The 25,751-nt window shown below is 38.2% G+C and overlaps 1 protein-coding gene across 1 annotated transcript in view; it reads left to right on the forward strand.

Moving 5' to 3' along the window:
* The window catches only part of INPP4B (inositol polyphosphate-4-phosphatase type II B), a 480,337-nt gene that overhangs the window by 366,148 nt on the left and 88,438 nt on the right, over positions 1 to 25,751 (forward strand). The window contains exon 17 of the mRNA XM_024736048.1: positions 16,181 to 16,340. Within this exon, the coding sequence (XP_024591816.1) occupies positions 16,181 to 16,340 (160 nt within the window). The remainder of the gene's footprint in view (positions 1 to 16,180; positions 16,341 to 25,751) is intronic.

Here is a 25,751-nt window from a genome sequence, read left to right on the forward strand (position 1 = left end):
GTTTTTAGGAAATAACTCAATAATCATCCATAATCTACTCCTTAGATGCAACAAGTATTTTCATTGGTGCAATCCAGCGTGTAAGTTCTGGACACACTTGAAAAAGTGTTAACATTTATATGGCAGTGGACACAAAGATCTCTTAAATTCTTCTTGTTCATGGGTTCTATTATTTTTTTTAAAAAGATGTAGCGCCGGGCTTCCCTGGTGGCGCAGTGGTTGAGAGTCCGCCTGCCGATGCAGGGGACACAGGTTCGTGCCCCGGTCCGGGAAGATCCCACATGCCGCGGAGCGGGTGGGCCAGTGAGCCATGGCCGCTGAGCCTGCGCATCCTCGGAGCCTGTGCTCCACAACGGGAGAGGCCACAACAGTGAGAGGCTCACGTCCCGCAAAAAAAAAAAACAAGATGTAGGGCTTCCCTGGTGGCGCAGTGGTTGAGAGTCCGCCTGCCGATGCAGGGGACACGGGTTCGTGCCCCGGTCCGGGAAGATCCCACATGCCGCGGAGCGGGGGGGCCAGTGAGCCATGGCCGCTGAGCCTGCACGTCCGGGGCCTGTGCTCCGCAACGGGCGAGGCCACAACAGTAAGAGGCTCACTTACGGCAAAAAAAAAAAAAAAAAAAAAAAAAAAAAAGATGTTGCTCCAGGTGGCTCTAAAATTGGCAGGAGAATGGCCACCTAAAAGCATCTGAAAAAATAACTAGCAAAGACGCATAAACCAAAGAAGCCAACATGGTGATAGGAACTGTAGGTGGGCAGAATAAGACAGGAGAAAATCAAGGTTTCTGTCTCTGGGTGAGAGGGAACAGTGTGTTTTTCCTGAATCAATGCATATTCATTATCCAAGAACCTTTTGAAGTATATGCACATCACACACACACACACACACACACACACACACACACACAGAAGGAAACGCTTTACTGAATATGTTAAACCAAGAAAATGCTGTAGTATGCTAGCTGTATTAGATGTTAAATAGTTAACGATTACTTTTCCTGCCACCCTAAATTTAAAAGTGTTTGGGTAGTAAATTATTTGAAAGGCGCAGGCCTCTCAAAAAAATTGCTGTCTGAAGTGCTGTGAAGTGATACCTGCTCTTTCTTTTGATAAAAGTTCTATCACAGGAAAGACAGAGCTGGGCTCCATGAGGTAAATGCTGATTAAGTATTTGTCGTTGCTGATTAAGATTGCATTTCTCCCACTGCATCATTTTCAAAAGAGCAAATCTAATATTTCTTCCTTTTACTGTCACCTTCTTCTTCAATTTATTCATAGCTCCAAGGCGTGCATACCTCTTAACCTCTCTGAAGTTCAATTTTTTTCAACTGTAAAGTGAAAATAACAGCACCTGTTCTGTTTAGCTCTTAGTGTGGTCCTAAGATAAATGATTTACCTGTGTGATAATGCCCCATGACCTGGAAAAGCCCAGGCCAATGCATTGTATTACTTTAATGTTATTGCTGTATGTTTTCTTTTTTAAGATATGTAAATTATATAATCTTATTATGAAGATCAATACTACTCCTTGAGATAAATGGGGAAATGGGGTAGATCATAAATTCGGAATGTGAATTTGAAAGAGTTTGGGTAGATATAAAACTTGTATTTCATTTAAATAAACATACAGTAAACTTTTTGACAAATGATTGCCATTTTTTATTAAGTCGAGGGAGAGTTTTGGAACTGGGTATCTTTTGTTTTCATAATTTTCACCTTATTGTGTTATGCAAACACACTCCCACACCTTACCCACCTCCTGTGGCTCCAATCGCCCCTCTCCTTCCCTCCCTCCTTTTAGATAACTTGTGAGAACTTCTATATCCACAGGTGCTCCAAAAGGGAAGATAAGTCAGATCATTAGGTCCTAGAGCTCAGAGTCTAGAGGTAGATAAAAATATGTTAATAAATAGTTAAAATGTTGTGATAGGGATGGAGAGAGACAGGTGGGAAAAGGTTGACTCTGCTAATGTGACTTCAGATCAACATTTTAAATACAGAAACTTTTTATGATGGGAAAGTGGGAGAGAGTAGGAAACATGGTGAGTTGAGGTCTATGGTGAAGCATTTGGTGCAGTAGGTGTTACTGAGCCCTTGTTCTGTCTGGGTCACTGTGCCACATGCTGGGGAAACATAGGTGACCCGCCCACGGCTGCGAGGGCTCCATGACCTATTCAGGACTCTGGAGACACCAATGGCAATGACAGTGCAACTTAGGATTATACACAGGATGAAGTGGGAGTCTGGTGGTCAGGATGGGATCTCCAGAAGTAATTCCTGAGATATAAATGTGAATAGGAGTTAACAATATGAGAAAGAAGATGAGGTGACCCTTTAGACAGGAACACTTTAGCTGACATAGGTGGTGTGTGTGTGTGTGTGTGTGTGTTGCTTACTTGTTTTGTTTTAAAGGTCGTGAAATTGACTGTGTTTGTTACTCCAAAGGCCATGTAAGAGGCTAAGAGACTGAGAGGCTATTACTGATAGAACAAGGTCCTTGCAAAGAAGAGAAGATGATCAATTCAAGCAGGCAGGTGGAGGACGAGTCCTGGGTAGAAGTGTGCTCCTCAGCTGAGACCGCAGGGAAGGTGTAAAAATGGATTTTACTTTTGTGAGGGTGCGTGGGCCTGGATGGCTTCTTTGTTCTTTGCTTGAAATATTTTTCTCCAGGTTTATTGAGCTATAACTGACATATAACACTGCATTAGTGTAAGGTGTACAACAAAATGATTTTATACATATATATAATCACCACAATATATTTAAACATCCATCACCTCATAGGATTACAATTTTCTTTTTTTAGGATGAAAACTTTGAGACCCATTCTCTTAGCAACTTTCAAATATACAGTACAGTGTTGTTGACTTTAGTCACCATGTTTTACATTACATCCCTAGGACTTACTTATCTCATAACTGGAAGTTTGTACCTTTTGACCCCCTTCACCCATTTTGTCTCCCCCTCCTCAGCTCTGGCAACAACCGATCTATTCTCTGTTTCTATGAGTTTGTTTTTTGGTTTTTTTGCGTTACGCGGGCCTCTCACTGTTGCGGCCTCTCCCGTTGCGGAGCACAGGCTCTGGACGTGCAGGCTCAGAGGCCATGGCTCACGGGCCCAGCCGCTCCACGGCATGTGGTGTCTTCCCAGACCGGGGCACGAACCCGCGTCCCCTGCATCGGCAGGCAGACTCCCAACCACTGCGCCACCAGGGAAGCCCTGAGTTTGTATTTTTTTCAATTCTGTGTGTAAGTGAGATCATGGTATCTGTCTTTCTTTGTCTGACTTATTTCTCTTAGCATAATGCCCTCAAGACCCGTCCATGTTGGTGCAAACAGCAGAATTTCCTTCTTTTTTATGGCTGAATAATATATACACACACACACACACACATATATATATGTATATATATATATACATCACATTTTCTTTATTCATGCATTTGTCGATGCACACTTAGGTTGTTTCCATATCTTAACTATTATAAATAATGCTGCAATGAACATGGTGGTGCAGGTATCTCTTTGAGACAGTGATTTTGTTTCTTTCCAATATATACCCAGGAGTGGAATTGCTGGATTATAAGGTGGTTCTATTTTTAATTTTTGGAGGAACCCTCATCCTGTTTTCCATAATGGCTGCACCAATTTATATTCCCGCCAACAGTGCACATGGGTTCCCTTTTCTCCGCATCCTGGCCAGCACTTGTTATCTACTATGTGTTTGATGACAGCTGTTCTAACAGGTGTGGGGTGTCTCTCATTGTGGTTTTGATTTGCATTTCCCTGATGATTAATGATGTCGAGCACCTTTTTGTGTGTTCTTTGGAAAAATGTCTGTTCGGTTCCTCCGCCTATCTTTAATTATGTGTTCTGTTTTGTTTTTGGCTATTGAATTATATGAGTTCTTTTTATATTTTAGATATTAACCTGCATGACTTCCTTTATTATAAAAGCAGAACCATGTTCAGAAGAGGGCAGAGAGGACAGGCTGAGGAGAGTGGTGAAAGTTTCGAATAGGCACCAAAGAAAATGGGTAGAGCGCTTATTATCAACATTTGAAAGAAATAGGAAATTCCAGTGCTTGTGAGGGCCGGCCAGTATTCCAGTAGGAGTCTGCATGGATGCTGACTCACCTTCAGTCATTCACTTGGGAATACCTTGGTAGGAAAGAGTCTGCCTGATTTTTTTTCCAGTTGATGCAGGAGTGCCTTCTGAGTTTCCCAGGGTTTTTTGGTTAGGGTAGGGTAATAATGATCTGCATCTTCCTCTTTACCTCCTTTCACACAATTTCTGAGTTTCTTCCAGAACCCACTATTTCTAGAAAGCATATAAATGCTCTGATAAATTTATCACAGTTACAAGGAAAATCTTTCCCACTCAGAAAAGTTACTTCTAACTCTCTTCTCCTAATATAATTTTACTCTATTTGCAAACAATAACCAAGTTTGATTGTTATATAACAATTTTTATTGACGTTCCTTAGCAACCACTTTCTATTACAAATATCCCTTTGTTAAGAGATGGAAATCCCTTATTTAAAAAAATTCACCAAAGTCATAACCATTTAACATTATTTTCAAATCTTTATCTAACTTTGAAAAGTTGAGTAAATCCAAAGAAAATGTAGCTAATTAGAAATGCCTTTAGAGACTGTGCTATTAAATGAATTGGAAACATAATTTTGTGTACCACTTTTCTTAGTTAATTGTTAGAAAAGTTTCAGCACTGATTACAAGTCTAGTCAACTTCCTGAAATAATTCAATGTTTTAAACAATTAATTTAATTGGGTTTCTGTGACATACAAAAATATTCTCTGATCACGTAGGTTGATTTAGGTTTGCACATAAGATTAAAGTAGTTCCATTTTACAAAATCTGTTTTATTTAATTTCTGGTAGGGACTGTAGGTTTAACAACTACCTAACTTGAACAACTGCATTTAGCTTCTAATAATAAATATTTGGAAAGTAAGTTCATGTTAGTAAATTACTCTTGAGTTCTACTGAGCTGATGCCTATAAAACACCTTTCTTTTGGAGGTCAGGAGAATCTCTGTTAACTCTCTATCAGTGTGAGAAGGTGTTTCTCTGTTCAGCTTGTTTGTTGGCAAAAATGATGACATATGAATCTGGATAATAATTATCTAGTCAGTAAGGAAGAGATTGAAACTAAAATGATCACTGACCCAAAAAATGTCTGTTATTTGCTGAATTTTACTTATTAAATAATTGAGAGCTTTAAAGGTTTATTTTCGTGAAAAGGTAGTAAACAATTAAACCGCAGAGGAATATTGGGATTTTATGACAATCTGTGCAAAGAAATAGACTAATATCGCATTCTTCATCTTTTAGCTGGTAAAGATGACATATTGCTTTTCTGTTGCTACATCTCTACAACAGATGCTCCCAACAGCTGGGATTCCAAGATTAGTTTGTCCAAAATGTGAAGGCATGTCAACCAACCAAAGTATGAAGTTGACCCAGTTTTTGTGGTTTCCAGTAATTATGCTGTTCTCTAGAACACTGTGATTTAACTTCAACATTACTACACTGACGGGTTTGGGACTAAATCTGCCTGCCCTCATTCAGTAATTGTTAAAGAAAAAAGATACACTTCTGATCTTTTATATTCTGATCCATTCCAGCAAAGTGCAGGACTAAGAAAACTGTTATTATTTAGCCATATCCCAAACCCATTTTTCAGTTGAACTACATTTGTATATCAGGCAACGATTCCGCATCCAGATTAGCCACTTAATTTCCCTTCGTCATGTTGTAAATGTAAATCAGATTTAAAATTAGTTTCCATTCTTAAGCTAGGAGAACATTTGCTATGTATTATTATGGCAAAATGTGTTTATGTCACATAAGCACAATAGATGGTTCGCATTAATCCATATATGTTTTCAGTCATTTCATAGAAACAATAGCACAAATTCAGTAATACTTATGTCCGACATCCTCTGAATAAAGTCTCTGTACAACCTGAAAAAAATTGTGGTTTCTCTGTAACTCAGTATTCCCGAAGATTGAATTTTGGAATAAGACTTACATCTTTCTGGTATGTTCTTTACCAACTTCTCACAGTTCATTTTCTACTACACCTTTCTCTAATGATGTGTAGAACAAATATGAATGTTTCAGTCTGACAGGAGTATTGATAGAGCTATTTATATTGGTAGCAGTGAGCATACATGGCTGCAAAATATTACTAACTGTTAAGGACAAAACTTATCTAGCCGGTTTCCTCCTCCACAAACAATCTGCAGTGATCTGTATTCTCAACTTCTCTTGCCAGCTTCTGTCTCCATCTTAGACCTTACCTCTAGTTAAGGAAGATAGTTAAGGTCATGCATAATGCAGAGGTACCTATGCAAATTTATATTCCAAAGCAATTCTGTTCAGTTCTCTGGCTGCCTAGAATTATGCTATGTGAAACCATTGACCTGACCTTAATAAGAAGGAAATAAATCATTCTCATTGTTTAAAAGTAATGAATTCTTATAGACAACTGGATACTAATCTGTGATTTATCTTTTCTAAAGCAATACCTTATGACTTAGTTACGTGAATCAGTAAAATGTCCACTAAAATAGGGCCATTTATCTCCAAATTTTCTGTTATTGATTCACAGATAGAGATGTATGTATATATACATATGTATGCATTCAACTCCAAAACATTTTGTATAATAAAAATAAAATTTTTACTTATTTATTATTATTTTTTTTTTTTGCGGTATGTGGGCCTCTCACTGTTGTGGCCTCTCCCGTTGCGGAGCACATGCTCCGGACGCGCAGGCTCAGCGGCCATGGCTCACGGGCCCAACCGCTCTGCGGCATGTGGGATCTTCCCAGACCGGGGCACAAACCCGTGTCGCCTGCATCGGCAGGCAGACTCTCAACCACTGCGCCACCAGGGAAGCCCTAAAGCATTATTGTTGCACCCCATGATCACACAGCCTCGTGAACGCTGAATTATAATCAGTTGTTTATATATCTGTTTCTTCCATGTGCTCATCAACTTTATAAACTCCTAAAGGGCAAAGACAGTGTTGTGCTCACTTTTGTGTTTATGTGCAGAGCACTTGTCCATAAAAGGTACCCAATACTCATCTGTAGAATAAATTAATAACTTTGAAATTTCCCCTCAAGTTATTTTTCTTGTCTACCTTCTTATTTGGCTGGAAACGGAACAATTAAATTTAATATAACTGCACCATGTCAGGTACCTTTTCCTCCATTAGAATCCATGAATTTTTTGGAGGATTTTCTTTCTCTCTTCCAATCAAAAGTACCCAGTTAAATCCCTCTCTCCTTAGTGGATATTTCCCAGAGTCATAATCAACTCTGAGGTGACTGTTCCAAGTCATCTTCACAATTATCTTCAAACATAGAAAGTGGTGAAAATTCAGGATGGACACAAAACATCATCAGACATGACCAAAGTTAAGAACATGATGAGTTAAGGCCTCCAGCAGCTTCCAGAAACCCAGTGGTGGTGATTTTCATTTTATTTGATTTTTCATGTGCCGATTACAAAGGGCCCGGTTACACAGAAATAATTTCAGATGTTTACCTGCAAATATGAATTGGAAGCAACTATCTTCCCCTTGTCCCAGCTCTTTCTTTTTCCTTCCTACGTCACGCCTAATAGGGTTGCCTGGTTTTGTTCATCTTGCTATGAGGAGGGGCCATTGAAAGCATCTATTCTCCCCATCAGAAAGGACAGGGAGAATTAGGCCAGTTGTTCTCTGTATGGCAATGACAAGTGTTCTGGCATCTGTTTTCCTGACGGATGGGAAACCCTCCTGACCTTCTCCAGTCCATTTCACCCAGGAGAAATGTGCTCCGAATACTTATCTGATATTAAAGTCCACAAAAGGTGATTAGGCAAAGTGCACGACTGTCAAAATGTACAAATGTCCTATTCCAATAAAGATGTTAAAAAAAGTTTTTTTTTAATAAATAAAGAGGAGAAACCCCAAAGGAGACCTTTATGGGCATGCGTATTCATGAAATCCTACCAATTTCTAGGTTTTCCCACATGCAATTAATACATTCACCTTCAGCCCCCTGTTTTATGGCACCTAATACAGTGTTTTATACATACCAGTTCAATGTATTTTTCAGAATTAGTCAGAATAAGTGAACGGATGGATTTGCTGAATCAGCAATTCATCTTCCAACTCAAATCAGTGTTTTTAACAGAGATATTTTCTTCTTATTCATGAAACGGTGATTTTCCTGTGGTTTTATAACGGATCGTATCATCTTCCTTGGGTACTTTGCTGATTGTTGCAATGCCTGGTTCAGTGTCAGATAGTTTGATATGCCTGTATATAATGATTATGCAAACTGGCATACACACACTTTAGAAATGTATGATTACATTTAAATCAAGTGCCTTTAAACTTTAATACATTCTGATGTGAATAGTGAGATATTATTCCTAAGTAGACATTTTTGAATACACCAAATTTAATGAATAGTTAAAAGAAATGCCGAGATCTATACAGGCAGACTATTGTCTTGCTATATCAGGGTACATTCAGTGAAAAAAAACAATCAGTCCTGGAAATTGGTTGCATGCAGCACACTCACTGATGTCATATAATTCAGCCAGTTGTACGACTATTTGATGGTGTGTGGCTGACACGCAATTACCAATTTAAAATTAACATCTTTAGTCAATCAGTGATTTATTTTTATTTATTATTAAACAAGAGCTTTATTTCATATTTTCACTGAATTGAAAACTTTAGCTTGATGTGACACATATTAGGGTGAACTCAACCATTCAGAATATGAGCTTAATTCTAACTTCAATTTGAAGATACATGTGCTAATACTTCTTAGAGTTGTATCTTAATTTATTTCTACTGCTAAGTAGCAGGCTATTAAGTCAATCAACAAATGTTATTTAAGCATCAGTAATGTGAAGCAGTGCTATAGGTACTTGGGGGAAAACAAATTAAGCATCAAAAATGGATCCTGACCTCAACAGCCATATCATCTAATTCAAGTGAATGGCCAGCACTCATAAAACAAGCAGAGATACTATTGAAAGGTATTCCCAGAGCAGAGGTGGGTATGTGATACACATTAACAATGTCAAAAGTATTAAGAGAGAAGTTATGTGAGGGTTGAAGAAGATAAAAAAACCATTTCTTCCTTCCTTTATTTTTCTTCCTTCCTTCCTTCCTTCATTCCTTTATTCATTCTTTTATTAACTATCACCTGGTAAGTACTATGACCTGAGGATAAAAGGATGAATAAATAATAGGCATTTCCCTCATAGAGCCCACTGTCTATAGAAAAAACCATTTCTTCCTTCCTTTATTTTTCTTCCTTCCTTTCCTTCCTTCCTTCATTCCTTTATTCATTCTTTTATTAACTATCACCTGGTAAGTACTATGACCTGAGGATAAAAGGATGAATAAATAATAGGCATTTCCCTCATAGAGCCCACTGTCTATTAGAAAGAAAATAAAAGTTAAGCAAAGAGAGAGTAGCATGAATAGTTCTTGGAAATGGTGAGAATTTGGATTGATGGAAGGTAAGGGAGAAGGCACTTGAAGCCTATAAAGCAGTATATGTCGTTAGAAATATTAGTTCCTCCAAGGTTTCCTTCATATCTTTGATGTTCAGCACTCAGCAGGCAGGTAGCAGATGCCCAGAAAATGCATGTTCAGCTAATCAGCAGTATGTTTCTAGGACAGCAAGGAGACTGACCTGGGTGAAGCTTTCATTTTGAAGACTAAAGAGAAACATGTAGAATTATCTAGGTCAACCCAACTACAGAGGTGCCTCTAGGCTGAGAGAAGAGTGAATACTTGCTGCAGTACTAAGCCTCCTTTTGAACAGAGGAGTGATGGCACGAGCGTGACGATCAGCGAAGATGAAGTGTAGACCTGATCGTGTGAGAGCTAATCGTATGGGTCTGGGCAAGATCCAAACCAGGGACTGTGGAGAGGTCACTGCTGGAGAAACAGTGGCTGACCATCTGTGTCCACTCGTGTCACTAGGAACTGAATTTCAGAGTGAGGCCAGCAGTGTGTTCATTGGGAAACCAAGGTCAGGGATTTTTACATGAGTAGGTGGATGAAATTAAGCAGCAGGATCAATGAGAAGCAAAGGTTGGGGAATCTCACTTAATTCTGATGGATGCCACATATCTGGCTATATTTAGCGGACATGATGTATGTGTATGTTTCTGTGTGTGTGTGTAGGTATGTGTGTATCATGCAGCTTGGGCCATACGTGTGCCAATTTGGACCATAAAGTATTTTATGTACAACTCCTTTCACCTAAAAGTCTGGGTAAGGTTAGGATTCAGAGAGCAGAGCTATCAAGCTATGGAAAGAGCGAAGGTTTGCAGTGTGGAGGAACCAGGCCAGTATAGTGCAAATTGCTCTCAATCAACTCAAAGATAGACTGAAGCTTCTTTTTAAAGATGAGATCGGCCTTGTTAATTTCCTAACTGGTTCTAATCAAAGTGTTCGGAAATTGGTAATGACAAATTGTGCGTGGAGATAAAGATACAACAGGGCCCTCATATCAGCTCTGGTTTAGCCTTTTTACATTCTTGCTGATCAAAAGTTGTCCCTAGAAGAGTTGATCAGCTAAGCATTGCTGAACTTTTTTTTTTTTTCTTTTTTAAAGTTAACTGCTGATCCAAAGCAGTCAGGATGTCTCTCGATGCCACCAAGCTCATAAATGTGTGACATGCTGAGAAAGCACCATATTCCCTGCCCTCGTGGCTCACTCTGCCAGGTGTAATGGCCCCCTGGCTACTCCTGGCTACGTCCGTCAAATGTGTGCATCTACCGCCACTGGGTTTGACCTGCATGTTAGCTTAGGTCCTAACCCAGAAATCAATAAGAACCAAGATCAGCACCTGACTCGGAATGGCATAAATATTGCTGTTTATTCCCCACTGACTTCTGCCTTCATTGCTGAGCCAAAGTTGACAGCCACTTCACCTTCAAGAAGTTGGGTTGTATTCAGGTCAAGGACAACATTAAGCTCCATTTAATAAAGGTTAGACTTTAACCCGCCAATTTTCCATTACTTCCTTCAATAGCAGGCTAATGACTGCTATTTGTGGCGGGGGGGGACCAGCAATCTTCTTTTCTGATAGGTTGTTGTGTTGTTTTATTTGGTTGTTATTTTGGTTTCGTTTCTAAACCTCTCCTGTGGCTGAGGGGCTAAACGGAATCTGGAGACTGATCATTCTTCCCTGGCCTGGAAAGGGGAGGGGTTGGATGTACCATGTAGTGCGGCCACATTCTTACGCCTTGATTGTCTTCTCCCCCCTAAGCAGCCTTTCCTCTTCATGATTTTAGTAGGGAAGAAAGTTGAGTGGGTCCCAGCCACACCAGCAATCTAAACAAAAAGAATCTCCTAAATGCACTGACCTCATGAATAAAAAATCATTAGAATGAGAATGGAGTTTCGCTGGTTGTTTTCCTCTGTGCATATGTTTTCACAGAGATACTATAGAAAGCGGCTTGTTTAGGATAGAAATCAGATATTCAAGGTACATCTTCAAGAATCTTTGCCTACCCATTTTTAGCATCCTAACTCCAAAATAATGATCTTGCTTGGAATTAATAATAATTCATAATTATCTCCTGCAAAGTGAAGTATCACCTTTCCTCCCTGTAACGCACTCCCTGTTTTACATCCCAGGCTGATGAATGGATCTGGGACCTTGATGCTAACACTGTCCTCTATTAATACTGGCCACTTATGTCCTTTGACCCAAGCTGATTGATCCATTAGCCAAGTGATTGCTCCAAGTGATTGCTGGTACATGGGACCAGCCTGTCCTTTTTCTAGAGTAATCTCTTAGTTCAGAATTTGCCATTGGGCTCATTTTCAAATCTCAGATAACCAAAACCTAATCTTACTCCTGTGAGGTGACACACACCTATACCTGGTTCTTCCTGGGCTCCCTCTCCCCAGGCTTCCTCTGTCTGGCTTGTCCCCAAAGTTCTAGTAATTTCATGAAGAGCAATTCCTACTGGGTACCAGAATGCTGTGGGAAACTATAGGGGAAGAATCAAGTCTTTGGAATCAAAATGGAATTTCTAGTCTACCATTTTAATATTGAATATTATTCAACATCTCTTACCTGAAGTTCCCTCATCTCTAAAAACTAAGTCAATACTATTGACCATATGTGATGGTTTTTGAGAGTTAAGTTAGCTAATGTTCATACACCAGTTGAATGTAAATAGCAACCCTCAATCTGCCTTTGGGTTGGAGTCCTCTCTCTCCTCCTCCATCCTTGGCTCCCTCTTTATCTCTCTCTCTGCCTTTCTTCCAGGCCTTCTGCAGTGTAGTGAGGACACAGCTCTCAAATAAGTCATAGTCAAATGTGAGAGACAGAAAAGTAAATCAGCGACTTTACTTTGTTGATGCCATAAAAGAGAAGGAAGCAGCGTCTGGCAAAGCTCAGTGTTCTCTCACCACTAGCTCGGCAGGATCTGATCTCCAAAAGATAAAGAACAGCCTGAGTCTGCTTGGGGCCTCCAGCTGAGTATGCCCCCAATAGCGTATTTGATTATGCATGAATCATGTATTAGTGTTGCATGAGAAACTGCTCTATTTCTCACCCCCAACAAACATACTCCCAGCTCGTGTGTCCTCCAAGCATTTTCATGACTTAAATGTTTTGCTACCATTTACCACATAACCCTTTACTATATGATTGTTGGTTTTGGTCAGTGAACATGCTTGACTTTGTTCCTCATGCCAATAAAGATGCGTCTACTGACTGCAAAGGTTACTTTTTCTCCCAGTGGAATCCTGTGACCCGAGGTATCTACGAAGGAAGAAGAACAATGTATAGGAGTAGAATGTAAAATCATCTTCTTATATACCGTTATGTTCACAGTCTTCAAAGATGTGATTAAGAGCAGTGATCCATCCCTTATATGCCTTTACACAAGAAAGACAGCATGCAATACTACTCGTCTTTGATCAAAATAAGTTCCTTTCAACGTGGGTAACAGGAAGAGAGTTGAAAACCTATCTCCTATACAAAGCTAATCTGGAAAATTAAGAGAAAACTTCTCCCCTTTTTCCCCTCAGTAGTAGAGTTTATTCCCCGTATTAGCTAGAGAGTTGCTTCATTTTTCAATTTAGGAGCCTGAAAGATGCAGGTGATGGTGATGATTAAGGCATATTCAGAATGGGAGCCAGTTCGTTTGGTTATATGGTCTGGAATATAGACTCCTCACCAAATTCCAATGAGTGATGTCACGTCCTCAGCTTGCTTGCCATTCTCCAGCATTTCATCCCGGAAGTAATGAGCTTTTTAGGTGTCAGAGGTTTCTTCCTCATTTTCTCAGACAATAGGCAGAGAATCATGTAATTTATGGATATGATTGCTTTAATTAATAGCAGAGGAAAAGTGCTTTTAATTCTTTGGCGGAAAGGAGATCTTCCTTTAGGGGAAAATTTTTATGATTACTTGTGTTTAATAGCATACTTTATACTCAAGATTACAGGGTTATAAAAAGCAAGCTTGATTCATTTAGGAAAGCCAGCAAGGATAGGACGTGATTTTGCCAAACTGCAATAATTTTACCAAGCACTTTCATAGATACCATGTCATTTGCCTCTCACTGCAGCATGGCGAGGTAAGCAGGGCAAGAATCATCATTCTAAACTGTAGATGAACCAACTGTAGGTCCCCAGAAATGAGGTGGTTTTCCCAAGGTATCATAGGTAGCATGTCACATAGGCGGACCTTTTCTAACTTTGGATGTGCTGTTTTTCTACTAAACCCTCTTTCCCCCTCAGCTTTAGTATGCATATCTGTACACGCCCATATTTGGTTTAATGTGGTTGAATTATTCAACTTAACTCAGTCTTTACAAGACAACCGTCACATAATCTAAATTCAAATATACATATATATGAAGAGTTTTATTAACATTTATTATAAGGAATTAACTCACACAATTTTGGAGACTGAGAAGTCCCACGATCTGCCATCTGCAAGCTAGAGACCCAGGAAAGCTGAAGGTGTAGTTCAGTCTGAATCTGAGGTCCTGAGAACCAGGGGAGCCAATGGTATAGATTCCAGTCCGGGCTTAAAAGCCTGAGAATCAAGAGCACCGAGGATATGGGAAGGGGGAAGGGTAAGCTGTGACAAAGTGAGAGAGAGGCATAATAAAAAGGAGACAAGAGATTTACTAACTAAATGTAACACATACATCTTATTTTGATCTGGATTTAAACAAATCAGCTATAAACAAAAACAAGAAGAAACTTGGAAACTGACTGGATATAAATGATATCAAAAAATAAAGGTTAATTTTTTAGTTATTAAAAAAAGAAAAAGAGCACCGAGGGCAGAAGATTGATGTCCCAGATCAAACAATTAAGCAGAAAGGGTCAAATTTCTCTTTCATCTACCTTTTTGTTCTATTCTGGCTGTCAGTGGATTAGATGATGCCTACCCTCATTTGGGGGAAGGGGTCAAAACGCTTTATTGAGTCCACCAATTCAAATGCTAATTTTATCTGCAAATGCTCTCACAGACACACCCGTAAACAACTTTTGGCCAAATATCTGGGTATCCTGTGACCCAGTCAGGTGGATTCATAAAATTAACATCACAGATAGGGAGTCAGTGCCTCCATCTGAATGATGCGGAAAGAGAAGCAAGAAGGGAAGCCAGGAATGATTGGCTCCCACGATGATAACTATATTAAAATCTTTATTCTTAAAAATAGAAATTTTTATGACTCAAAAAATTCAGTGTTATGTGTTGCCCTTGACAGAAATGGTTGCTAATCAGAACTTAGGAAGATTAGTGACCAGTGACTGAGAGGCTCCTTAGTGGTAGGGGCTGCTTCTTAGACCTACATCAGCCAAAGTGACTTATTATGTAGATGAAGCACATAATATTCAGTAGAAATTCTCATACTTAGTGTGGTCAGAAGCACCTGAAGAGCTTCTCGAAATTTCAACTTAGAATTCCCAATGGTTCTTTTTTTTTAATTTAATTTTTATTTTATATTGGAGTCTAGTTGATTTACAATGTTGTGTTAGTTTCAGGTGTACAGCAAAGTGGTTCAGTTATACATATACATATATCTGTTCTTTTTCAGATTCTTTTCCCTTATAGGTTATTAGAGAATATTGAATAGAGTTCCCTGTGCTATACAGTAGGTCCTTGTTGATTATCTATTTTATATATAGTAGTGTGTATATGTTAATCCCAAGCTGTTCTGACTGACTTTTGGCATCCCGGGAACTGCATTTTAATTCTCTAAGTCATTCTGTTAGAAGTGATCTGAAGATCACAGTTTAAGAACTTCTAATACCTAGAACAGTCAAATCCTTAGAGACAGAAAGTAGAGTGGTGGTTGCCAGGGACGGGGAGAAGGAAGAATGGGAAGTTCATGTTTACACGGTACAAAATTTCAGTTTGGGAAGATGAAAAATTCCTGGAGGTGGATGGTGGTGATGAATGCACAACAATGTGAATGTACTTAATGCCGCTGAACTGTACCCTTAAAAATGGTTAAAATGGGGCTTCCCTGGTGGCGCAGTGGTTGAGAGTCCGCCTGCCGATGCAGGGGACACGGGTTCGTGCCCCGGTCCAGGAGGATCCCACATGCCGCGGAGCGGCTGGACCCGTGAGCCATGGCCGCTGAGCCTGCGCGTCCGGAGCCTGTGCTCCACAACAGGACAGGCCACAAGGTTAAAATGGTCATCTTTGCCATTATGTATATATTATCACAATAAAAAGAAAAATAAGAAGTTTGAATGCAAGCGGCGGTCATTCTTTAAAAATATTGGTGTATCTCTGCTTTCTTACTAAGTATTGATAAAGAAAATAGACATCTCCAGCGTAAAATGTCATAACTGGTGCTCAATTATGGATTCATACCGTTCGGTAGTTCATCATTGCTTTATGACAGAGGAAAAATAATGGACTAAATAAAAAGATTCACAACACTTAAGTTATTCTTTATTAGGAGAAAGTAGATTTCTTGTCTATCCATAATTTGGCCAAATTAATGGGGGTATTAGAGCTGCTCAGTCTGCATCCTTATGATTTGTTCCTCTACCTGCTGCTCTCAGGTGGATTCATCTGATTTTGCCTGATCTCGGTTTTGCAATAAAAATGTGTAGTGATACTCATGCTCTTTTCAGGATAGGGTGTGGGCCCACGTGGGCAAGAGCCTGAACTGCATTATTGCTATGGTGGATAAACTGATTGAAAGAGACGGCAGCGGTGAAGGAGACGATGGCAGCGGCAAAGATGGAGAAAAGGGCCATTCTCTAGGGGACTCCGTCATAACTCATCCACAGGGTAAGGAATCATTTTTTTTCCAGTCATTGACGAGTAAGCAAAATGAGGAAGCCAAGATACAGTGGAATCAAAAAAGAGGAGTCAACAGTGCCTTAGATGAAAGTGCTGATACAGTGTTTTTCCACTGCCCTGGCTGGGGTGATGGAAGGCTATTTATCATATTGCATCACAGTTGTGTTTTCAGAACTGCTTGCAATGCTCGTTTTTGTTTTGCTTTTGCTTCATAAAAGCCCTCTTGAAAGGAGAACAGTGTTTTCTTTTAAAGAGTCTGACATAGTTTAATCTACTTTTACACATTCCTCCAAAATTGTATTAGGAAGAAAAACAAGCATCTGAAAACGCTTAGAAACTTTGAGGGATCTCAGGACACAGTATCTCAAAATGGTTCCTGAAAAGAAGTCAGTATGATAAAAATGTTCCTTGCCTTATTCTGAGGAGTGATTTTGTGAATTATTTCAAAAACATATAAGAAGTTTTAATTCTGTATAAGAAGAATGTTTTTGTGTGTTATTCCAAAGACATATTTTCACAGGGTCTAGACTTTCATGGATGTATGTATATGTACACACACACACAGATGCATACATATGCATACACATGTGGGTGTCTAGTCTCTGTAGATAGACACACACACATACACATGCGCACGCACACACACACACACACACATATATATAGAGAGAGAGAGAGGGATACTTTCAAATGTATGGCTTATTGACTAGCAAACATGATAATTAAAATTTTCACTACAGTTGCATCCCTATAAATGGCTTCTTTTGTTAAAATTTTTCGTTAATTTAATTAATTTTGACAACAAAAACTAATACAGATACCTGCATTTCTCTATGATGGTAAGAACTGCTCTTAGAGTGGTCCCAGCTAGATGCTTAAGTGTTTGGAAAGAAAAAGTGTTGCCCTATCCTCTTCTTCCAAAATCTGCTTTTCCTTTTCCTTAAGGAAAATGAGTCATAATAAAATATGGATGCTTATCAAATTAAATTTGTTTTCTCAATTTGTTTTCCTGATTTTTCATTACTCACATTTTCATCAGGAGTTTAATTATGGGAAACATCAATCTTTCATCACCTGATTAACAGTAGAACCATTTCCAAATCACTTTTGTAAACAATGGCTTTCTAAAGTTTGCTTACTGTAGATGGTCCTAATCCTCTAGAGTACGGTTATGTAGGTGGAAAGTTTACACTGGTGTTCTTTATGTTCTACTTGATCTAACTGTATATGGGGATTTTAAAAAAATAATATCAGTTTTTTTTCTGATTTTCTATAATGTTTTAAAAATAATATCAGTTTTATTAATGAAACTAGTCCAGGTCCATAACTTTACATGAATCAAAATGAAAGCCTGCCATAACTTATGTCAAAAGGAACTAGTATACTTCAATGTTCTTTAATTGAATATTTATTGACCATCAGTGATGAGCCAGACACTGTGCTGTGCTCTGGAAAATGAGGTAAAGAAGCAGAATCCATATTAGTGACTTGTTTTGTCCATTGATGGGTGTTCAAGGCATAATAATCTTTAGTGAGTAAAATTAAGAGATTAAAGGGTACTGAATTTTGCCACATCTTTTTGTTTTCACGTTCCCCAAAACTTCTCATTGATGAGAATGGAGTTCCAAAGTATTTGAAATTATGCATTTATTCATATCTTATATTTTATCAGAAGATTGTATCTGTGCAATCAAAGTTCCCAGTTAAAAAGTAAAAACATTTGGTAGATAAATCATCTGTAAAATTAGATGAATCACCTTCATTTGAATGTAAAGCATTGTTTGGATATAGTCTAAAACCAGGTGGAATTTGCTCCCAAAGTAGAATTCACAACTTGATCAACTTTGTAGATGGTTAGAGTCAAATTACAACACAGTGCCCTGTAACTGATTTTATTATTTCTATTTTATTATCCATTGTTATTTATCCATGTTTATTTCATCCATTCTTTTTTGTGTTAGAAACATTTTTAGGAGACAAGACACTATTTAAATGCGCAAAATGAAATCTATACTTTGGTCTCAAAATTATTCAATACAGTATTATCAAATAATTCTAAGTTAAATCTTTTGTTAACATTTTATGTGTTAGACGATTGTGTATAGTACTTACGTTTTGGCAAGGATAGTGGTACATAAAAGGATGCTTAACAAAGATAAATAGACGTCTTACAAATGAGTATGTGCTCAAGTATACTTAAAATATATTATGGATGTTACTGCATATTTGGAGTGGGATTGATTAGCTCAGTCAGTTATTTAATAACAACTTTTTATTAAATAATAAAAATAATAATGCTTATTATTCTTATTTTACTCTTCCTCTTAAGTTAGGGAAAAATCACTTTCAGTTTCTACCCATAAAACAATGCAGTTAAGAAATTAATACATAGTGGCTTTCTGAACTAATATAAAGCAAACAACCTAAAGTCACAAATTTACCTATACTATTCCCCCCAAACTATTTCAGACAAAGATATTTGAGACATACATTCACTAAATGATATATTCCTCAATTTACCTGTATTTTAAAATTTTATTAGAAATATTAATTTTAAAAATTTGAGAAGGAAAACAAATAGGATTGCATACGATTTTTATTTTATTTCCATCAGACATTTGAACATATCTTGTGTTTACACACACACACACACACACACAGAGTAACCAAACTGGAGTGCATAATATAAAAACAGATGTACTTCTTAATATCCTGCATGTCATTATATTATGAGTATTTCCTGATAAATATTCTCTGGAAATAATAAAATTATAATGACTATAAACTAATTCATCAGAAGAGAAACCATTATTTTAGATATTTAATTATTATAATAATGCTAAAATTAACATGTAAGCATCTTTGAATATGTAAATCTTTAACTACATCTCAAAAATTGTCTCCTAAGTTAGATTGCTACAAGTGGAATTATCCTGTAAGGAAGAGTTACCCCTTCTCTCCAATGTAGTTATTTATACAATTACTTGTTTACATCAGTGTGGACTTGTGAATAATTTTATTCTTTCATTTATAAACCAATAGTGTTATTATTTATTTTGGGCTCCAATTGTTCTAGAGTTAGCTCTTGGGAGCTCTCAGTGGCCTTTGACAGCTTCTGCTGCTACAAGCTACATACTTTCTTACTTTCTTATGTTTTTATTCACTCCTTTATTCTCTGGTATCATGAAGGACTTACTCTAGTCTGATTTGTATTTGCCCCAACTCTAGGTTCAGCTATTTTCCAAGGAACCCTGGTTTCTTTTACTGGAGAATAGCGTTTAGAAACCAACATTTGGGTGGGTTGAGACATTTTGATGGTTCTTTGTAACAATAGGTACTCTTACCAGCAGTACCTGTGAACACTCTTTTAACTTCCCAGCCTTAAATATTTTCACTGATTTCATGCCATTTGGGGTGAAAAAATCATATTGTAATATCTGATTATTTGTGACTTGACATTATATAACTTAATATTTCAAAAAATTATTTTGGTAATTAAATCCATTTCTTCAGTAGCACCAAATTTATCCCCAGCCCCATAGCTGGGGTGGAAAATCATTACATTATTTTCCTTTTATAGTTAATTAATAAATTGACTCAGTGAGTGATTTGAGTCATCTAGAGTTCATTGTTCTATATAAGGTGCTAAATACTGATAGAGATTTGTTGTCACATCATTTATTAGTGATTATTTTCCTCACATTTGATTAGTTTTTCCTTATAATTAAGTTCTGCAGATATTTTTAATCAATTTTAGTCAATACACTAATTTTGATCAATTTCTAATCAATTAATCAGTGGATTTAGTCAAATTTTGTTCATGTGCTTTTGACTATTGTGTTTTATATTGGGATACATTTTTTCAAATTTAATTTATTTATTTAGTTTTTGCTGCATTGGGTCTCTGCTGCTGCGCGCGGGCTTTCTCTAGTTGCAACGAGCGGGGGCTACTCTTCATTGCAGTGCGCAGGCTTCTCATTGTAGTGGCTTCTCTTGTCGCGGGGCATGGGCTCTAGGCGCGCGGGCTTCAGTAGTTGTGGCACACAGGCTCAGTAGTTGTGGGTCGCGGGCTCTAGAGCGCAGGCTCAGTAACTGTGGTGCATGGGCTTAGTTGCTCCACGGCATGTGGAATCTTCCCGGACCAGTGCTCGAACCCGTGTCCCCTGCATTGGCAGTGGATTCTCAACCACTGCGTCACCAGGGAAGCCCTGGTATACATTTTGAAATCTCATAATGAACCTTTAGACAGTCAGTTTTTCTTTCTTTACCACCATTTTATTTTTACATTATAACCACAATTGGTGTTTCTTTGTTGGTTAAACAGATGGTCTTCTGAATTGTTGCTACATTTATTCACTTTTTTATGTTCCTCTATAACCTGCAGATATTTCTCTTTTCAAGTTGCAGATTTTTATTTTTATACTGTATCAATTTAATAATGTTTTAAACCTGTAGTTTTGAAGGTATTTTTGTTTGTTTTAGATCCAGGATTTGGCAGTATATCTTACTTCATAAATTTTGGACTTACTACAAATAGTGCTGAGAGAAGTAAAACTTTCTCTACTGTTCTGAGCACAAATAATAGATTAACTGTTCCAAACCCCCATGGCTTATATATATTCCTATATTTTCTTAATAAACAAGATTGTCCTTTAATTTTTTTGTACAGTTAAACATACTTATAAGCATCTTCTGTATGTGTAGTACCACATGCTTTCAATTTCATAATAAATTGAGGACTCAACGATAAAACCAGTGAATTTAGAATCTTAGATTTTGATGTGCCCTTAAGGATTATGTAATTAAACCTCCTAAATTATGTTAAGACGCTTATCTGTAGTATCTGCCAATTTTCCCCTAGCCTGTGATACACATCTCCACTGATAGAAACCGTTTTTTATGTCCTAAAATGGCACACTCCAGATGTTGATCTAAATATGTTTTCTTTAATTTTACCCGCTAGCCCAGATCTAATCATTTACAACAAACGGAACAAATTTACTTTCCTTTTTGCACATTATAGCCTAACATATCTGAAAGCAACCATCATGTTATTTTTTGAATTGCCCCTGTTTTGGTCATTTTTCAAAGGTTTAGCATCAAGTGCAGAGTAACACAGGAGGACCACTTCTCTACTTTTAGATACTATTCTATTATTGATATCTAAGTTTACATTTGCTATTTTGACAGTCGTATCTTACTATTAACTTCATTGAAATCCATAAACCCTGCTAAATTGGACCTATCCTTCAGGCTTCTCAAAATTCAAGTAATATTTAAGCACCACTCTGTGCTAGACATTGTGAAATATTAGGAGCACAAGGAGATTAAGACACGGTCTATTTCAATTCTCCTGAAGAGATTGGTGTCTAAACCCACAACAGTAATATAGTACACTTTTGAGTACATGCTAATAAATACCTGTTTCTTTCATCCATCATATCTACTGTCCTACCCTACTCAGGTTTATTTTCTTCACATCTTGGAAACATTTCCTGTCCACTCGCAGAAGTAACAGATAAAAAGAATGGGAAAACAGAGATAAATATATATCCTTGAGGCATATTACTAAAAAGAATTGTATGCATTGAAATACACTTGTTAATCACTACTCTTTGGGGATGTGTGTTGATCCGGCTATGTATTGACCCATTTGTGTTATTGCATGGCCTGTATTTCTCTGTTTTTCACACAGGTGTCATGAAGTGCCCTGTGAAAGGCCAAATACCCTATGTCACTGAATACGTTTTTCTAATCTACCTAGCTGTAAGCCCTATCAAAAATGAGATGAAGTTCCTGTGCCATCATTTTCCCAGATGAGCCCATGCTGGCTTCAAGTCATCACTGCTTCCTCATACAAAGGAGATAAACATCCCTGGAGATCACAGAATTAGTTCACGTACCGCTGGTTACTTTCATGTTCCTTGATTCTCACGTTCTTCCCCAATTCATAATTTTCTTCTAACTGGCAGGCACATGCCTTGGGATCTGAGAATTTATTTTCCCCCCACATCTTTTAGTTTATCGCTGCCTGCCTCCAGTTAACACAATTGTCTGGTAACTACCAAGAGTTTATCAGTAATTTATCACCAATTATCCATGACTAGCGAATGCCAAAGATCAGTCGTCTGAAAAATTCCCCTCCCCGTACTCCAAATAGGGACAAATCCAAGGTTTTAGCAAATCACATTTTTTAGCAAATCTTTTTTCCTATCTTTACCTTTGGTTGGCCAGAGTAGCTATCTTCCTAATACACCTGAAATAAGTAATGAATAGAACAATTAATCAGTTGACACAATTATATCTAAATATATCTAAAACAGCTCATGGCGTTAAGCCTTATGGAAGAGACATACCAAATACATGTTAGTGGAAGACAAAGAGGAAGATCCTTTCATTCAATTGATAGATATTATTTGAGCATCTATTCTATGCCAGGCGCTGTATCTAGAAATACACTCAGTCATCGTCGTATTCTTGCAGTCTGGTGGCTGAGCAACTTGTATTTGAAAGGAGATACACAGAGATTTTTCCAAAGACAGCATCTACAAGATAAAGAAAGTGGAAGAGGAAGTATCCATTTGGGAGTCTTCAGCAGATAGATAGATGAAACTGGATAAAATGAAAAGAGAAAGAAAGGAAAAAATGAGCATAATCCCTAATACAGAGCCTTGGGGTGCGGAGATTGCCCTCAGCTGAGGAGTAGGAAGCACCAAGGGATGAAAATCAAATGCAACTTGGAGACCAAATGAGGGAAAAGAGAGGAAATAGTCACCTTAATAGTTAAAACTGACTGCACTCACATTTCTGTGACATGCACTTTGCTAAGCTTTCCATCCCTGCCTCGCTTCCAGGCAGAGTGATCCCTGATTGAATTTGTCAGAAAGAACTGGGTCTGCAGAATAACTGTTGGACAAGGAATGCTTCAATTTTAAGAGCAGTTTTGCATGTGTGTTTACTTGCCTTTATGTTTGCTCTTAATATCTTGATGAATGATTTCCCAGGTAGTCATAGCTAATGCTTCACTTGTTGGTTACATTTTCTCCTTATCTTACAAGGCCCTAAATTCCCAGACTCCCATTTGCCTCTTCAAGTGCTTTGCCATCTTCTTCATGTCACCCTACCTCAACCTTCCTGATCCAGCCACACTGGACTCTTTGGAGAGCTCACCTTGTGCTTTTCAATGCCAGGCTTTCAAATGTTTGCCCACCTCTACTGTCCACAGGCTCAGTGTGCACATCTTCTGGGGCACCTTTTCTGATCTTTCAGACCAGAGTTGGCGTTACAAGCGGGGGACCACTTGCAAGTGCACAGAATTCCTCAGTCAGCAGGACCCTTTGCTCTGGGTTTAATGCTCTATGGTCACCATCTTGCCTTTTTTTTTTAAATAGTGTTAGCTTTGTGTTATAAGTAAATAATGGGCAAAGAAGGCTATGCCTGGAACTTGGAGACTTGGTTCATCTCCGGTTCTGTCTCCCTGGTTCTCCAGTGCCTGCCTAGCTTCCCCATCCTTGTCCCAGTCCAGTGACAATCTCCCATTCCCACCCTCACCTGCTAAGGGACCTGGGTGTGAGTGCTGGAGAGTCAGGGTCAGTCTGGGTGCCTTTGAAGCTCTTCACGCAAGCATCCCCATACCCAAAGGACTATGACATGAAAGAGTAAATAGAAATCACCATGATGGGCCGAGAGAGGTACCACTGAGGAAGAAAGAAAGAAAAAAAAAAAAAAAAAAAAGCTTGTTTACTGCTTTTTGAACCAAAGTCTCACAATTTTATTTTTCATTGGATTCTGCACATGATGGAATCATGCTTTCTACAAGGGTTGTAAGTACAAAGGCCCACAGTCACCCTGCAGGTTAACATGAATGAGTCAGGTGAAATTGATGGACACTGGAGCAAACTAGGAAGTAAATGTCCCTACAAAGAGGGCCACTGCTACAGCTCTAGCCAATCATTCCCATGGGGGAATCTGGACCTAAAGTTATTTACCACATCTTCTGATTTTTCAAGTGACTGAATTTTTATATAAAATATCCCAATTTTTTAAAGGTTGATAATAGATTATTTAAAAATTATTACAATGTGAGGAAGGCCGAATAAAATACATTTGAGGGCCAAATGAAGCTGTTCATGGGCCACTAGTTTGCAGCCTCTGTATCTCTGATTTATTGGTAATGCTGTTTTAAATATTTCCCCTACTAGTCTTGGCTCTGTGAGAAAATATGCCAAGTATTTTTGATTTGCTCTTGAATCTCCAGAGCCTAACATGATTCTTGGCAAGTAGAGTCCAATGCATAGTCACCTTGATCTATAACTGCTACCAGACAAGAAATGCTTAGGTTTTCTTGGTATTATTGACTATCTTCAGTGTACGTGCATATTTATGCATACATGCTTGAAAATCATTATATCCTCGAACTTGCACTTAACATTCCTGGAGTCCATGAATTTCTACACATGAATGTTTAGAATTCCATTGGGAAAGAAACATCAATGAATGAGGCTTTTTTAAACTCACAGGTCAGTAGGTGAGACAACTTTTAAAATACACTTACAAGTTAAAATTAAAACTTGGTAAAAAATAAAAGATGACACAAAGATTTTTATTATAAACTTAGAACTCCAATAATAATTTTACCCTATGACATTGTTGAACATTTAGTCTTATCAGAAAATTAATGTTGTTTCCCTTAAAAATTGTGCCGTGAATTATGATGTAACAAAACAACACTTGACCCAGAGCCAAGATACTTGGCAAGTCCACAGTTTACTAATTTGGCTGCATGACCTTTGACACATTGCTTAAATTCTCTGGACCTCACTTTCTTTGTTGGTAAAATACAGATCATCTGCAAATTTTTAAAGTCTCTTCCAGTTCTGAAGTTTTACGATAATAAAGATGTCACATTATTATTTTTTTTAACATCTTTATTGGGGTATAATTGCTTTACAATGGTGTGTTAGTTTCTGCTTTATAACAAAGTGAATCAGTTATACATATACATATGTTCCCATATGTCTTCCCTCTTGCGCCTCCCTCCCTCCCACCCTCCCTATCCCACCCCTCCAGGCGGTCACAAAGCACCGAGCCGATATCCCTGTGCCATGCGGCTGCTTCCCACTAGCTATCTACCTTACGTTTGTTAGTGTGTATATATGTCCATGACTCTCTCTCGCCCTGTCACAGCTCACCCTTCCCCCTCCCCATATCCTCAAGTCCGTTCTCCAGTAGGTCTGCGTCTTTATTCCTGTCTTACCTCTAGGTTCTTCATGACATTTTTTCTCCTTAAATTCCATATATATGTGTTAGCATACGGTATTTGTCTTTTTCTTTCTGACTTACTTCACTCTGTATGACAGACTCTAGGTCTATCCACCTCATTACAAATAGCTCAATTTC

The sequence above is a fragment of the Neophocaena asiaeorientalis genome, unplaced genomic scaffold, assembly GCF_003031525.2.
Source record: "Neophocaena asiaeorientalis asiaeorientalis breed wild unplaced genomic scaffold, Neophocaena_asiaeorientalis_V1.1 scaffold7, whole genome shotgun sequence".
Classification (NCBI taxonomy): Eukaryota; Metazoa; Chordata; class Mammalia; order Artiodactyla; family Phocoenidae; genus Neophocaena; species Neophocaena asiaeorientalis.